We start from the raw sequence: 17,939 nt of genomic DNA, 5'->3' as shown, positions 1-17,939 counted from the left end.
TTTCCTAATTATATTATATCCTTATATCATCTCATCCGGGGTTTCTTACTTCTGAATCCCTCTCTGAGATTAAGACTAGGACATGGAAGCTTTTTTATCAGTTACATCTCACCAAGAAAATTCTGTAAGCAGTATGTTGTTGTTGTTATTTGGTTTTCAGGAGCATTAGCAACTAAGGCCATATTGCTCCGGGATATGCGGTGGTCATTCCCTGACCTTTCCGCATCCTCCGTATTTGGTGGTGATGGATTTGAACCCCGGTCTAATCAAGAAGCGTGTGCTACGCACCGCTGCTCCTTCCCACCTGGCTACGGAGGCGCCTAAGCAGTATGTAGTACACCACCGAGCAACACTTGTTTTCTGTGAAAAGTTTTTATAAAACTGTCAGTTTTGTTATGCAGTGTCGTAGGAGCTTAAAGTGAGATTTGGTTGCAGATAAGATCCAGAAAGATCAACAATTTTGAGGTCAAAGGAGTGTGAATGGTATGGTTTCTTAATACTTTGGTTGCAGATAATGTCCAGAAAGATCAACAGTTTTGAGGTCAAAGAAGCGTGAATGGTATGGTTTGTGATACAGTAATGCAAGTGTTGGCAGAAAGAAATCGGTTAGAATGACAGAAAATTGTACGAGTAGCAATTACTCATTACCCAAGAAAATCTACAAAATAATTATTGCAATGTTATGGGCTTAAAACAAACAACCATTTTAAGCATAATTTGACAGGACTTAAAATGTTTCTCTATAAAATGCATTTGTAACAATCTCCGACCAAAGTTGACGAAGAAAGGCAAGCAATTCATCTATTGTGTTTTATTTCATCAATATTTTGAGAGAATTGCATCAATTATTCACCATATGTGGATCTGATCACTTCTACTTTAGTGTCTACATCATGCAAACAGAATATTCTGTGAGAATTCTTCCATATATTCATGGAGACATCTTGCTGCATCCTGAAAAAGACAGTTTGTGTGGATTCATTTAGTTGGAATCATTGGACCAGTATTTCTATATGATGCAGTTAATGAAGTCCAATACTTGCAACTCCTTCAAGACAATTTTTTTTCCTAATTCTTCAAGGCATGGGAGTGAAATAGAATATCCATTTTTATAACATGAAGCAAAACTACATACAGTGAATGTAGTTCTTTATTTTGAAGGAACATTTTAATGATAGGTCATTTGGGTTATTTTTAATTAATGTAAGATTAGATTTCACTTTTCAGTTCTTTGTACTTGTTAGGTCTGAGTCCCTCTGATTATTTACTGTGGGAATTCCTGTACTACAAAATCTATAGGAATAATCCACATACCAAAGAACTGAAAAGTGAAATCACAGTTACTGTGGAGAGCACTTCTAGCTGCAGCGGTGTAAACTTCAGTCAAATCTGTGAATGTTCTTTGATGCATAGAGATTATATGCTAAATATGTTTTTGTTTTGAGTAATATATTCTCTTCTCGTGTCTTAACATATTTTTCATTATATTTGTGCCGAAGCAAGTCAGCACAAATATACTGAAAAATATAAGCATTCTAATTGTTGCTTTTCTTGATGACCCTTCAGAATAGAAATATTGCACTGAGGATTGTAATTACTGATTCATAAATAACTTTTTTTCCCATTAATTAGGTCATGCTGCTAGTTGCTATACTTAACTAAAAAGCCTAAGTAACAGACACTAATATATTTTTTTTCTAGACTTTTCCTACAGTTTCACCAGGGGCCCCTGTGGAAAAGCGTGATTACTGCATAAAAGAACTCGTGGAAACAGAAAAAAATTATATTGAGGCCTTAAATATGATAATTAAGGTAAGATGTCTTAAATAAATTTTCCAGCTGTTAGTGAGATTCATTCATTAGAGTAGTGCGTTCTAAATTTATCTAGGTGAGAAATTAAATATATATAGAGAGAGAGAGAGAGAGAGAGAGAGATGTAAAATATTCATTCTGTGAACTGCAAGGTCAGTTTTTGATATAGATGGAGGCTTTTGATTTGGAAAATCAACTGACAGCAAGTGTAGCAACACATGCTTATTGAATGTTCATATGGTTAGAATGTTATTTTGATTCAGTAACTTTTTTTTTTATTCTAGTTGGAGCAGTGTTAATTTGGAACCCATTCATATGCTTCTACTTTCTGCTGTATTTGTTTCTATTCTTCAAGACATGAACACGGAAGAAACATTTTTACAGCAGTAGTGTAATGTTTTAGCATAATTTGTTAAGTGTGTTAATATAATTGTAATGTACTGTTTATATAATAATCTTTCTAAATGCAGTTTATCAATCTGAAATCTGTATATACATACAAATTCATATAGATAAATGGTTCCTAAAATGTGGGGGTGCAGGGGTTTTTCAGCTGTGCCAATAGCCAAAGTCACAAATCCTCATGGGTAGTACGTTGGTTGTAATCACTGCCCTTTGGAAGCAGTAGTAGAGGGAAGTATGGTGGAAAAAGGCTTGGGTTCAAATTCTGTCAAGATGGGTAGACTTTTTTTGTGGGCTTTTTTCACACCATAATAGATTAACTCAGGCGAGGATTGCACAGTCTTCCCCCAAATCAGAATTTTTTAATCCAACAAAAGTGCCAAACAAACCATAGAGTAAATGCAATTGACAGATACAATATATTACATATCTTGAGCTGCTTCTACTCAAAAATTAACAATAAACAAAGCTGCTAAAGGATAATAAGATGGTACAGGCAGCTATGTAATCCCACTATCAACAGTTTGTGAATGATTCACACAAGTCTAATATGGCTTGATCAAAAAACTTAAGGCACAAATACTGTTTAATAGTAATTAAATCTGATTCACATGAGAAAATGTTATCTTGAGTTATTGAATTTAATATCAACCCAATCTAGTGTACAAAAATAGTAATATCCGTACAGTTACACTTTATTAAGCACATAGGTGATGCTCATGTCTGTAATCAATACTTTTCAGCAATCATGATCGTCAGCCATTTTTAATCCATTGCAGGGTTGAAGACCTCTCCAGCAACTTTTCAGTTCCTTCTGTTTTGTGCAGTAACCATCCATTTACTACCCACAAACTCATGAATTTCATCTGTCCATCTCCGTTGTTTTCTTCTAGCTCCTCTTGGGTACCATTCTGTTATTTTCTTAGTCCCTCTGTCATCATGTCTTTGAGCTATGTGTCCTGCCCAAGACCATTTTAGTTCTTTTGGTTTTGATAAGAATGTCCTTTACTTGAGTTTGCTGCCTAATCCATGTTTCTCTTCTTATCTAACAGTCTGATTCCTAATATAATTCTTTCCATTCTTCGCTGTGTGGTTTTCATCTACTCTTCCATTCTTTTGGTGAGTGCCCAAGTTTCACTTCCATAAGTCATGTTGAGGAGTATACATTGGTTCATTATTTTATTTTTCAGACAAATTGGGATATTGCTCCTCTGTATGTGACTATATTTTCCTGAATGCTATCCATCCATTTATTTATTAATATCTATCCATCCAAGAAATTTATTCTTCTCTTGACTTCCAGCTATTTATCATTATTACAGCTAATGACTTGTCCCGGATAAGTATATGAATCCACCTTTTTCAATTACTGCTCCTTCAATCATTATATCCCTTTCTGTGGCATACTTGATCATCGTTACTTTTGTTTTAGCCATATTCATCTTTAGTCCAAAATCCTTACTAACTCTGCATAACATTAACATTTTCCTCTAATTCTTTGGGATCGTGGCCTTATGACCACAATGTCATCTGCAAATCGTAAATGATTTAGGTACTCTCCATTCACATTGACTCCTTTCTGTGACCAGTCTAATCTTCTGAAAGCTTCCTCAAGGGCAGCAGTAAACACCTTTGGAGATATTGTGTCTCCTTGTTGAACTCCTTTCTCAATTTTAAATTTTCTACTCTTTGTCTAGTCTAATAAAGGAGGTAGCATTCTCATATATTTTCTTCAAAATCATAATATGTGGGGTATCTATGCCTTGTCTTTCCAGTGCCCTAAACATTTCCTTATGCCGTATGGAGCCAAGTGCCTTTTCATAATCCACAAATGTCAGGCATAATGGTGTTTTTATATTCATTTGCTTTCTCCATTAGCTGTAACATTACGTGAAGGTGATCCATAGTTGAGAATCCTGTTCTAAAGCCAGCTTGCTCTTTCGGTTGATTCTCATCAAGTATTCTTTCTAATTTGTTAGTAATGGCCCTTGTAAACAACTTGTAGATGTGGGATAACAAGCTAATTGGTCTATAATTTCCAATTTATGATTTATTTCCTTTCTTATGCAGAAAAACTATGATTGCATTATTCCACTCCATAGGCGTCACACCTTTTCTAATGCATTTTGTGAAGAGTCTTGTCAGTTTTTGTGTCATGTTTCTTCCTCCCAATTTTAACAATTCTACAGTAACTTCATCTTCCTCCGGGGCTTTCTGATTCTTCATTTTCTTCAATGCATGTTCTACTTCATCAGGAAGGATATCAGGTATGTTGTATGTGTTACTAATTTGCGATCCATCTTCCCCACTCTGGCATCATTCCCCTGTTCCTTGTATAACTCTTTATAGTAACTTTCTGCTATTTGAATTATGAATTCTCTGCTATTTATAAGTACACCATCACTATTCTTCAATTTCAGTATCATTTGTCTTTCTGTATTACTGCTCATGGCTGCTGATTTAAATCCTTTGTTTTCCCTTAATGCCTGTTTTAATTTTTTTGTGTTAATTCTTATGTCCTCTCTGAGTCTCTTTGAACAATAGTTAAGATTTAAATTCAGCTAGCAAACAACAATAATGCATATTGATATGCATTCACCAAACCTAATCAGTATTTAATTTTTAATGTCTTAATTAACCGAATTAAATTTTTTAGTTAACAGATTATTCATCATTTGTACAACATACAGAATTATCCCTTTAAAAATTCAAAACCAATTATTTATTAATATTTCTTTTATATAAAGAATAAGTGTTGGAAATGTCCACCTTTGGTACACAAACATTAATTTGCCCTGTTTATCATATTTTATGATAAACAGGACAAATCCCTCTTGAAGTCACATGGTCTGGGCTTTGGATTTCAGTGTTCATTTCAGACAAAAATTCTTCCAACAATTTGTATGTTCCCAACAAAAAATAATCTAGAGGTGAACAAGGTGGGGAACTTGATGGCCATAATCCTTTTGAAAATAAACTATCGAAAAATTATTTTAACAGACTTATCATTGAATTGACCAATGACTAATTTTTCTCCAAGAAAGAAACAAATTGGCAGTGTTCTCCTGTTATTAAAGTGATAATCTGTTATTATTGTTTAGCATTTATTTTTTGTTTGGCACTGCTTTTCAACCTATATATTGACGAGATGTTTCTAGTACAATCTAAACTTCAGTTCATTTTTCCTCTATAAACACTATAGAGTGGATATGGTTTTTCACAACTGCTGAAAATGACTTGTCATATGATGGATGGTGGACTTGCTAAATATATCCTTGTTTACGAAGGAGTCTTAGAATGCACAGCAGCAGCACTCCTTGTAAGATTGAAATGAAAAAAAAAGTCCAAACAATGTACACAACAAATGTTCTTTTTTGGTAAAAAACACATAATGCTGTGTGAAATTAAAACTGTAATAAGAATCAGTAAACAATGTAGGGCCAGTTTACAAGGCCTAGCCTCCACTTCTAGCAGATTAGTGACTCACTTGCATGTTGTAAAATTTCAAAATTAAATTTTTTTTTTTAAATTTCTAAACATTGTTGCATTTAAAATGGGTAACTCTATGTAACTGTGAGAATTAGAGGCATGTACTGTGCATAGGATGACTTTTATTTTATTTTATAAATACAGTCGTATTTTCTGTTACTCTGTATTCTGTAAAAAAAAAAAAAAAAAAAAAAAAAAAAAAAACGATGCATTTGTGTCCTCCTTTTTCTCCTCCATCCTTAAAATGTCTAAAACTTGACGTCACTATTGAACCCCAGATTGTTAGTTATTGGTTAATGTATTAATTAACCCTATATTTGTATTAATTCGGCAAATTACAATGAGGATGTCAATTAAGATATTCATTACTAGTAGCAGCAACAAGTTTGTGCATATAACTTGTTTGAAAACATCCCAAGCATCATAATGAATATGATTGGCACTGATGGGGAAAACAATGTACTCAAGAGGTGAAAAATACCCACGTTGTGTTTGATTTTTGGATATCAGGATGTTACCTGTCATTCATCTTTTGAAATGTTCTGAGACTATTTTAATTTCAGTATTTAGCTGTCCAGGCTGTAGAACAGTTGGAGAAATGGTTAGTTTTTTTAAAGGATTCAATTCTATTCTTTAAAGGTAAAATTTACTTCAAAATCAGTTTGATATCACACCAGATTCAAAATATTTTATCTAAAGATATCCTTGAACTCAAAATGGTCAAAGAAAGAGTTTTGATTGAATAAAGTGAAATGAACAAATATGCATTCTGTACCTATAGCAGCAATACTGATGTGAGTAATCCTTGAAGGAACTTTGCATCATAACATAATTAAAGAAGGAAACTGAACATCACTTTGCATTTACACTGAAAGGACAAAATTCATGGGATACCTGGTTCCTGTGCAATGCAACGCTGTCACCCCCCCCTTTCGCTAGTGGATGAACCCACTGCGTGGCAGGTATATAGGTACACTGCATCACTGCATTCATGTAGATGGTAATTCGACGTCAGTGTGGATAAACGTCCTGAGTTAACTGCCTTTGAAAGAGGAATGATAGTGAGTGCCTAACACTTGGGTCACTATTGTGGAGGTGGTACAGAAATTGCACTGTCCCTGTTCAACAGTATCAAGAGTGTATCGGGAATATGCCATTTCCGAAATAACATCTCATTGTGGGCAGAGAAAGGTGGTGGATGAACGTGGCTGTCATCTCGCATGTCCGTTTCGCATTGTTTCAGCCAACCGGAGAGTGACAATGGCGCAATCACCGTCGACTTGAATTAGGGAGGTGCCAGAAATGTCTCCACCAAGCCCATCAGGCAGTCATTAGCCGCAATAGGTTATGTGAGCTGTCGACCCAGCAGAGTTCCATTACTAACACCATGACACAGGACTTATGCCTCAACTGGGCGAAAGAACATCGGCACTGGACCTTTGATAATTGGAGACTGGTCTCCTGGTCCGATGAGACTCATTTTGAGTGGACGGGAGGGTGCATATCTGGTGGAAACTGCACGAAGCTATGTGCCTTTCATGTCAACAAGGAACTGTTCAGGCAGGTGGATGGTCAGTAATGGTCTGGGGCATGTTCAGCTGGCACATCTGATACATCTAGATTCATCTCTGAATGGTCCAGGTTACGTGTCCATCCTTGCATACCATCTGCATCCCTTCATGGCCATTGTGCACCCACAGGGGCCTCGAGTGCCAAGTGAGTGATCATAGTGATTTGAAATGGCTTTTCTCCAAGTTACTGATTAGAGAGATTATTAAAACCTTTTCTTTTATAAAGTTATTTATTTTTGGCTCTTTCTAAATATAGAAGTAAGCTTCCCTCTAAGAAAGGAAAGACACCTTTCTTTTATATAGATAATTAACTTCTCTAGCACACTAACCTCTTATAACTTGGTCACTGGTGGCACCGCTCCTGCCTCCACGTGCCAGGGCTGGTAACCTGAGTATAAATCCAACACTCAGGGAAAAAAGGAGCAATTATAGCTCCTTTAATATCATTGACATGTAGAGCCTACATGCTCATGTGAACTTGCGCCATCTCAAGAAAAAAGAATTGAAAAAGACTATTCTTCACCTGAACTACCAGATTTCTTAATTCTACATTCTTTGTCAACTAACCTCTTAGAGCTTTTTCTCCATTTCTTGTGCAGAAAAGCATTGAGTACCATAGCAGGTACTCCTAAAATAGTCAAATTACTTCACTCAGGAGATTTCCTTATTGAAACATCTAATCGCAGTCATTCTAGGCAACTCCTGAAGCAGACAACCTTTGGAGGCCTTCCCATTTCTGTAATCCCACACAGAACTTTAAACAGTTCAAAGGGGGTCATTTCGGAATGGTACCTCCTTAATGTTCCCGAGGAAGAAATTGCTGAAAAAATTAAGGCACAACATGTTATTAGTGCTAAAAGAATTACGACTAAACAAGATGGTGTCCTTACGCCCACAAGAAACATTATCCTTGCATTCTGCACTCCGAATCTCCTGGCATCAGTTAAAGCTGGCTACATTCCTTTTTTTTTACCTTTCCTGTAAGATCTGACCATATATTCCAAATCTGCTTAGATGCTTTAAATGCCAGAAGTATGGTCATTCTCAAACAGCATGTCAAGGTAAGGCCATTTGTACCCTGTGTGGCTCACCTGATCACTCCCAAACTGAATGTACAGCAGCAATGCCAAAGTGTCTCAATTGCTGGGTGCTCACCCTGCATATTCTAGAACTTGCAAATCATGGAAAATGGGAAAGAAAATACTGAAGTACAAGGTAGAGAAAAATGTAACATACCAAGAAGCACGTAAACAGATATTAAACATGATGCCTTCCAAATCATATTCCAGTGAATCAAAAAGATTAATGAGTTTTCAACACAGACTTGTATTACAATTCCTCCTAAATTATCTCTTGTTCAAAGGGCCAGATCCCTCCTCATGGATGGTGAGACACTGACAGCAATAAAGACCAAGAGTACATTAAATTTTACTAATACAAAGCCATCGAAGCCACAATAAGATGTCCCCAAGTGAAGAATGTTAACAAAGGAGAAAGATGCACATCATACACAATAAACCAACTGATCGAATTGTGGAAATTGATGAGAAGCCAGATAATGAAGATGCAGTTCTCCTGCTTCATGCTGATGATGAAATGGATAGTACTTGTCCAGTCCTTCCAAAACAAGAGAAATATAAACAGGATCGAGGGGGGGGGGGAAATCGGACCAATCCACCTAATCTAAACCCGAGTAATGCAGAAAATCATTCAATGGAATTATAGAGGCCTAAGAAGCAATCTTGATGAATTAAAATTTTCGTGCACCAGCACACTCCTACAAGCATTTGTATACAGTAGGGGTGGCCAACTTAATTTGTGACGTGATCTACTTTTTTTCTTCAAAATGTGCCGCTATCTACCCTCTCAAGAATTTCATTGCACATGGTTAAAAAGTTAATCAACACATATTGAAAAATGTTGTTTATGAATTTAAAAATTAAATACAATTCAGAATTCTTATTTTAAAATTCATACGTATTTAAATTTTTAATATTATGAAATCAACAGGGATTACCTTTATTTTTGATATAGGATGTTTCTTTTCCAACCAACTCTCCTAGTCCAGCGCACTAACAATTCTTTGTGAAGACGATATAAAAAATGTGAAACATCTTCCCCACTGTCAGAACAGTAGTGTTCCAAACCCCTCAGTCTCAATATTGAGCACTCAACTCAACTTCAGTCTACAAACACCATCCCTCTGCCAGCAAGGAAAACATTATGTAGATTGACTTTAAAATTTAAAAGGGGGCTAAAAAGCTTAATGAATATGGGGCAATTATTCTCTTCATTCCTTAAGTTGGACTAAAACTTTATGAAGCAACATGTTCAGAGGAATAAGAGCAACACACAATTAATCTGAAACCTTTGTCTTATGTTGTAATGTTTGTTCTTCACGCATGCACATAAGTGACCAGTCTCAGATAATAAGAATGGTCTACGGATATTGATTGAATTTTTACATAGCTTCATCTCTAGGGTTTTCGTAATAAGTAATTTATGGTAGTTATGTTGAATATTTATTATTTTTGTTTCATTAAAGCTGAATGAATGTTGTTAATTTATTGCGTGAAATGAAAGTTCCGATGCATTTGAATGACCCGCCTGAACCTAAGCGTCATGTTGTTTTGCTTGAAGCTGTGCGGCCCCCGTGGTAGATGCTATATAAACAGCATTGCAATTTTTACATGCATTGCTGTATACGAGGTTGTTGTTGTTATTTGGTTTTTAGGAGCATTAGCAACTAAGGCTGTATTGCTCCTGGGGTATGCGGTGGTCATTCCCTGACCTTTCCATATTTGGTGATCACGGGCTCGAACCCCGATCTAATCAAGAAGCATGTGCTATGCACTGCTGCTCCTGCCCACCTGGCTACGGAGGCACCGTATACGAGGTCATGCTGTGTTTGGAATGTAGTGTTTGAAGATCAATTTCTAAAGAATGTGTATAATTTATTCATGGGTTTTGCTATAATTTTCATGTCAGTGCCCTTGCATATTTGGTGAAGTTTATTGTACCAATATGCTACATATGGAATGGTAATTAAATATATTTTGGCCTTGTCAGATTTTTGTACAATGTTTGTTATGAGATTGTTATTTATTTTTTTAACATGCTAATGCTTTAATTTTATTTATAGTGGTTAAAGGGTAACCCCTATTTGTGAATCTTCTAGTTAATTCATTTATTTCTGTCGTTAGAGAAATGGAAGAATAGTTAAAGGTGTTAAGAAATTGATTCAGCATAACTGATTTTTTGTATAGATAGTTATGGAAATGCAAAAGCATCTCCTTATTTGTGTGTTTTCTATATATACTAAAATTTAGTTTTTTTATCTAATCTGTGTATGGTGAAATTAAGGAAATTTAGGGAGTGGGTTTCTGCTTCAATTTCCAATTTAAATTTTAATCTCTGATGGATGTTATTAAAAACCTGTAGAATATTATTTATGGCCAAGTGATCTGTGATAATTAGGATTAAAATATAATGAAATAAATTAAAATGTGTGAAATATAAATCTAAAAGGTGGTAAACAAATTAGATTTATATTTCACACATCCGTGTATACTGAATTAATTTACCTCTCACGTTATACATTAATATAAAACACTATGGTGAATGGTAAACAGGGTTAGAATTACATTGAAATATGCAACCCAAAAATATCATATCCAGTTTTTAAAACAATGCCTTGCTGAGAATTTAATTCCGAAATTTGCTAAATTTTGGCTAGGTTTGAAAATCCTAGGAATACATAATTTAGTTTGTACTACAGGTGACCCCTGCTTAACGCTGATAATTCCTTCCAGAAAAACAGAGCACTAAGTGAATTCGTGCTAAGCGAGCGCGGCATCCCCATAAGGTAACATATGTATTTGTGAGTTGTGGTCGGTGCCATAGAATTTTCCTAATCAATAATAAACAGTAGTGAAAAGATGTACAAATGTCGGTCAAAATATTTAATATTCAAATATTTGTACATATAAAATATTCTGAATTACATACGTGTATATAATTATGTGGTAACTCTTAAGTATCAAAATTAAATTTAAAATTCCAATTAAAATCATGAATTTAATTGATTTAAATTGATTTTAATTGATTTAATTTAATCGATGAATTTAATCATGAAAAATGTGTCAATTTTGGGTTGAACTTTGGCCCTCTTCCAAATAAAATAAAAGGGGTATTAATTTTAAATCCCCTGCAGCGTTACCACCCAACGATAAAGTCAACCAATCCTTCGCCACTTTGAAACCTGGCATGTTTTTTTCTTCTTTACCTAGTATGTTTTTTCTTCTTTCAATATGAAACTTCTTTTGGGCATTCGTTTCCACAAAAGTCCTGCTTCATCTATGTTAAAAACTTGTTGAGAAGTATAACACATAATACCCCTCTTCAATAATTTTAACAAGTTCTTTTTTGAAAGTTTCGGCTCCTTGATGAGGTGAGTTTTCTTGAGATAATCATAATGGCTAATCTCTCTCTCTCTCTTTTTTTTTTTTTTTTTGCGAGTCCTAAATTATGGCATACATCCGCTCGTCGTTGACCAGAATCGATTCGCTTCAAAACGTCTAATTTAATTTTCAAATTCAGTATTTTTCTTACATTTACAGTCTTCGTACTGTGCCCAGACATTGCTTTTTCATTTTTATCGGCCATGATTAACTCTTCGAAAATGTAACTGCGTTGGTTGCATTAATTATGATACAATGTTCAAGTAAACTGTCCATTACACACAATGTCTAAAACTGTACTGAGTTATGACTAGACTTCTGATAAATGCATATAATGCAAATATTACAAGCAATATACTTGATCATTTTTTAAAATGTTAATCTCGGAACTACGTAACAAGTCACTGTACTGCAATTAAATTAGAGTGCTAGAAAATTTTACTGAGCATGGAAAATTTCTCAAGTCGGCGTGGGAAACGTTTTAATGCTGTTTTGCTATTCGTTTTCAAGTTATCGACTCCATCAAATGAAACGATTTCATTAAATATGCCAAAAATGCAATCTGTAAAAGAGTGTTATAGTGATCTGTGACAGTGTTATAGTCAGATACGGATTATAATATAAGAACAGTGTTATAGCGAATCAGCGTAAAGCAAACCGCCTTATAACGGGGGCCTGCTGTACTTCAAGCAACATAGTAAAACTAGCTTTAAAATTTCGATTTAACCTTAAAAAGATATTTTAGACAGATTCAACGATATCACAATATTTTTAAAAAATACCTAAGCATTATTGATTGGAATAATCTAAAGGTAGCCATTCAATTAAAAATTTACACCCAATCCATCACATTAGAGAATAGACATATCCTAAAATTACAAGCCCTTAGGGGTTTTCCTTATAATAGAGGTCATTATTCTTCACACAATCGATATGAGAATCATAGTGGATATCAAAAACACCAGTAATGCAGATAAAAATATTCCTACACCTTTCACAATAGAAATCTACCCCATGTTAATGACTCCTTAGTGAACAAACAAACAGATGTCTGTTTACATAATGGTTCCTATAACGCCCAAATCCATCAGATAACATAAAGAACTTATGATCTGTTACACTTACTTCCCAACAAATAGCTCTGTTAAATAAAGGTTTTAAATTATAATTTACCATCACGATTCCCTTCTCCCCAATTAACAAATGATTATTGATCTTGAATTCACTCTTAGAGATTTGCTTCAAAAAAACGTATTAATCCAACAGACTAATCATATCGTAAACCAAACTATCCCCTCTAGATCTAAACTACATACAGAGAAGAAGCTAAAGCATTACACACACTTAGACAAAATCGTGATATCATTATTCAAGTATCTGACTATAATGCTGTCATAAATCACTATAACATTCTTTTACAGATTGCATTTTTGGCATATTTAATGAAATCATTTCATTTCATGCAGTTTATTTGCTTGAAAATGAATAGCAAAACAGCATTAAAACGTTTCTCACGCTCAGTGAAATTTTCTCGCACACTAATTTAATTGCAGTACAGCGACTTGTTACATAGTTTGTTACTTGTTACAAGATCAACATTTTAAAAAATGATCAAGTATATTGCTTGTAATAAATATTTGGGTTATATGCATTTATCCGAAGTCTAGTCATCACTCAGTACAGTATTACACATCGTTTGCAACGGACAGTTTTTTTCGAACATTGTATCATGTTAATGCAATCAACGCAGTTACATTTTCGAAGAGTTAATAATGGCAGATAAGAATGAAAAAGCAATAGGCTGTGGGAGATTAAAATTAAAACCCCTTTTAGTTTACCAGGAAGAGGGCCAAAGTACAACCCAAAATCGACACATTTTTCATGATTAAATTCATTAATTAAATTAAATCAATTTTGATAATTTAAATTAACGATTTTAATTGGATATTTAAGTTTAATTTTGATACGTAAGTAGATCCACATAATTATATATGTATGTAATGCAGAACATTTTATATGTGTACGAATATTAAATATTTTGACCGACATTTGTCATCTTTTCACTACTGTTTATTATTGATTAGGAAATATTCTATGGCACCGACGGCAACTCACAAATACGTATGTTACCTTATGGGAATGCGGTGCTCTCTTAGCGTGGATTCACTTAGTGCTCAGTTTTTCCGGAATGAATTATCAGCGTTAAGCGGGGGTTACCTGTATAACAAAATGCTCACCATTTATAGGAAAGATGACCACATCACTATGGCCCAGCTTAAACAAATTAAAGCCTGCACTTACAATATCCCAACCTTATTTGGCCAAGTAAAATTACACAAAGCAGGATACCTAATACGTCCAATCGTGTCATATAAGAATTCAGCTTTTGCTTCCTTAGCCATGTTTATATACCCAGTTCTCTAAAATCCCTTAGAGAACGTCTACAATATAAAAAACTACGATGCTTTATTCAGGAACCTTAAAGATCTCCATAGTAAGGGGGATATGAAGTTATATAATCATTGGATGTGGCTTCACTATATACTAACGTAAATGTACCGTATGCCTTAGACATAGTTTGGGCCTACATAAACGATGATAACATAAAAAGTAAAAAAAACCAGACTTCCAAAAGACAGAATCTTTGAACTAATGAAACTATTAGGCCTGACGTAGCCCAGTGGTCAGGAGCGAGAGTGCATAGCGCGTGCGTTCCTTGAGTGGACCAGGGTTCAAGCCTGTGACTACTAAATATGATAAATATTTGTAGTGACAATTTATTGTAAACTCTACTGTTTATACTTCGGCACGACAACTTGGTTGTCGTGCCGGAGTATAAACAGAAAATTTATTTTTTTATTTTATTCTATTTCAAGAAAAATGAAATAGACAGAATTTTGGCCTCCCAGTGAGTCTGAATATCAGTGGACTCATTGCTGACCTATACTTTGATAAATTAGAGAAGAGCCATCTTGATCCATTTATACCATAGATTAGGCAAACTTTTTGGCTGAAGGGCCACATTAGGAATTAAAAAAGAAGGCGGGCCGCACGTAAAATACTATTTTTAGATATATATTATTTGTTATCATGAAGAAGAAATATAACATAAAAAAAAATTATTCTCTAACAACCAAGAATTTAATGAGATGAATGGAACTGTTTTACATCTTTTAACATTTTTTTAATTTCGGGCGTTAATTTTGTAGTTGAGATTCTTAAAACTGCTTGTAAATGTTCATCGGTGATGCTTGATCGTAAAGAATTTTTATTTGGATTCATAATGGAAAATGTTTGTTCACATATGTAGGTTGATCCCAAAATAACCAACATTTTTCTGGCAAAATCTTTAAGTTTGTTGAATTTGTCTGAATTAAGAGTATTGTAAAATTTACAGATTTCCTCACGACGGTGCAATTCCCTTAAATCGGTATCACACTGCAGATCTGTAATCTGAAGCTGTAGTTCACTTGGTGCACTATCAATTTCTATTGAAAATGGGCACTATTGCCAAACTTGTCTCAATTTTTCGGAAGTTGCCAAATCTTTGTGAAAAGTCATCATTCAAAGCGTTGATAATTTCACAATATTTTTCAAATTTATTTTCTGGAATCTTCAGCAACTTCATGGTTGGAAAGTGGTCTACATTGTTAAAAAATAATGCAGGTGCTTCCAGTTTCTCTTTTATTAAAAGTCCTTCATTCAAATGTCTAGCAGTAGAGAAACTGTCATCTGGAAAGGTAGCAGAAATGCTCTTAGTTTGGTTAATAGTCATCATTCATTTGCTTGAATAATTATGTGGCGAGCCTCATATTGAGGCTTTCGCCCATTTGCATTATTTATTAATGAGAATAGAATCCAGTGTTGTTCCACATGGCCAAGTGACACATTTTGAAATTTAATATTTTACATATTAAGCATTAAATATTAAATTTTGTCTTTCAGCATTTCATGAGGCCGCTGAAGACAGTCATTAAAGCAGAAGATAGAAAAATTATTTTTATGAATATTAAGGTAGGTTTTATTATTGTTTTTATGGTATTTAGTTACTTAAAAAAAATACTAATAAAGAACATCCAGAGATTTGCAAGTTGGAAGTTCATAGTAACACCAGCTACCCCAAAGTACAATAATTAATTAAAAAAGCCATGATATGATGACTCAAACTATAATCTTTCCTCAAATGCATGAATTGAAATTATTTGTTATTGCTTGTTCTTATTAGCCATATGGTGCAAAGAAGCCTGAGGCTTTTGCTGCACCAGCCAAAAACAAATTTCTGAGTTACCGTGTGTGTGTGTGTGTGTGTGTGTGTGTGTGTGTGTGTGTGTGTGTGTGTGTTAGAGAGAGTCAGAAGTAGAAGGGAATCACCAAGAAAGAGAAGAATGATGATGTTCAGGACCCTGGGTGTGCCAAGCCCATATTCACTAGATTTGAGCCCCTGGGGTTATCTGGTGTGTGTGTGTGTGTTTGTTTTGAACCTTTATGGGAAAATTCATGTTTGATTACATCAAGATTTCCCACTAAAGGTTAAAAAGCACACACATGCACACATGATATTTTTCCCTATCTGTACATGTAGCAGAAACAGTTCACTATATATTTATGCTATATTTTTATGAAAACACTTCTTTAAAGTAATTTTTAAATTTTTTTCCCTTATTGCATATTGTTGTAGCTACCAGAACTTCTGCATTGCTGAAAAATTGCCATTCATTCAATTGAATTCTTTGGTTTGGAAAAAAAAATAAAAATTACATGGCAAAAGTTAAGGTGAATAAGGAGAATGTTGTAAAACAGTGGAAAGGTATTTAGAAATTATTGTGCTGTCCAGTGAGCAGGAAAATTATCATTGAGTAACTTCCAATTTTTCCTTGCCCAAATTAAGTTTCTTTTTTATTCTGTCTCTCTAGCACCTTTTTTTTAATGGTTTTTGAGTACATAGCTTTATTAATAGTATACCCTCTTACTATAAATCAATAATTAATTTTGCAATTTGGATTTTGCCTAAGCCTTTTCAAAACATGTATGGGTTTTCTGCTGCCCAATAATGGCAATTCTGTTGAGGGGGGGGGGGATCCATCAGCGTGAAACAGCCTTGTCACTCCAAACAATCATATTACACAGCTCTGGTCACTGTTTATTCCACCACAAATATTTTTTGCAAAATTCTATCCTTCTCTTGCTGTCACTAGGAAACCTGCTATTAGCTTCCGTAATTTGAAAGCAGTTCTTTCCTGTGGGTGGCAATAACTGCATGATGGGAGAGTCCACTTTCACAAGCCCCCTTCAGCACTAGTTTCTGTGTGCTCTTTGAAAACATGTTCATTGTCACAATATTGTTTAGAGTCTGCGAGTTTGATAGCCTTCTTGTTCTCTTCTTGTTGTGACACACTGCCTGTTCTCATTAACTTCTGATGGCAATTTATTTATTTATTTTTTATTATTTTTTTTTTTGCATCCATTGTTGTATGGGCTCCACATTCAACCCTCCCACCTTTTGGACTCTTATAATGGATCCCCAAATCTCATAATCTGCAATTTTTCTCCTCCCTTGCATATTCTTTCTTCTCTTTCTTCAAAACTGGAAGTATGATTCACCTGTAAGAGAAACCAGCATTAGCTTTCTAAACCTTGAGGAACATTTGAATCATTTAATTGGTTTCTTAAAAATCAATTAAAAAAAAAATAAGGAAGTTACAATAACTTAAAAACAGTAAGTAACTTATCAGACACCATGTATATTTTGGATTATGTAAGACATTCATTTAGTGTTATATTTAGAATAGTAAGCTTTTGTACAGTTTCTCTTAGATGCTGTTTTTTTTATGGTGATCCCAAACACAGGCAATATTAACGTACTGTTCAAAGCATATTTCACACAGTAAACAATGCACTGTCAAGCAATAACATTATTCTAATATGTATTTGTCAAGCTATTGATATAAATTAATCTCCTATCAGTTTGTAGTACCCTCATGCTTGATGACTCAGCCTGTTGGAAAATTATCCACCTTTTAGTTCATGTGACCTTAGAATCCATGGACAGCTCACAAAAAGAAATTAACATGTTGTCAGCAAGTAATTTATGATATGACATTCATTGCGAAAAAGCAAGCATTGACTTTTCTTTGTATCACTGATTTTTGTGAAATCACTATACAATACTAGCCAATTGGTAATACCAGTTTATTTTGGCAGTTTT

General features: G+C 34.4%; 1 protein-coding gene across 1 annotated transcript in view; it reads left to right on the top strand.

Annotated features, from left to right (window-relative positions):
* Positions 1–17,939, top strand: part of LOC150087223 (proto-oncogene vav-like) — a 433,316-nt gene that overhangs the window by 180,936 nt on the left and 234,441 nt on the right. The window contains exons 6-7 of the mRNA XM_090371895.1: positions 1,702–1,812; positions 15,680–15,748. Of these exons, the coding sequence (XP_090228021.1) occupies positions 1,702–1,812; positions 15,680–15,748 (180 nt within the window). The remainder of the gene's footprint in view (positions 1–1,701; positions 1,813–15,679; positions 15,749–17,939) is intronic.

Source organism: Mastigoproctus giganteus, chromosome 4 (assembly GCF_048544385.1).
Source record: "Mastigoproctus giganteus isolate SK-2022 chromosome 4, ASM4854438v1, whole genome shotgun sequence".
In the NCBI taxonomy this organism is placed as follows: domain Eukaryota; kingdom Metazoa; phylum Arthropoda; class Arachnida; order Uropygi; family Thelyphonidae; genus Mastigoproctus; species Mastigoproctus giganteus.
The sequence above is the reverse complement of the archived record's forward strand: the minus strand, read 5'-3'. Positions and strand labels throughout refer to the sequence as shown.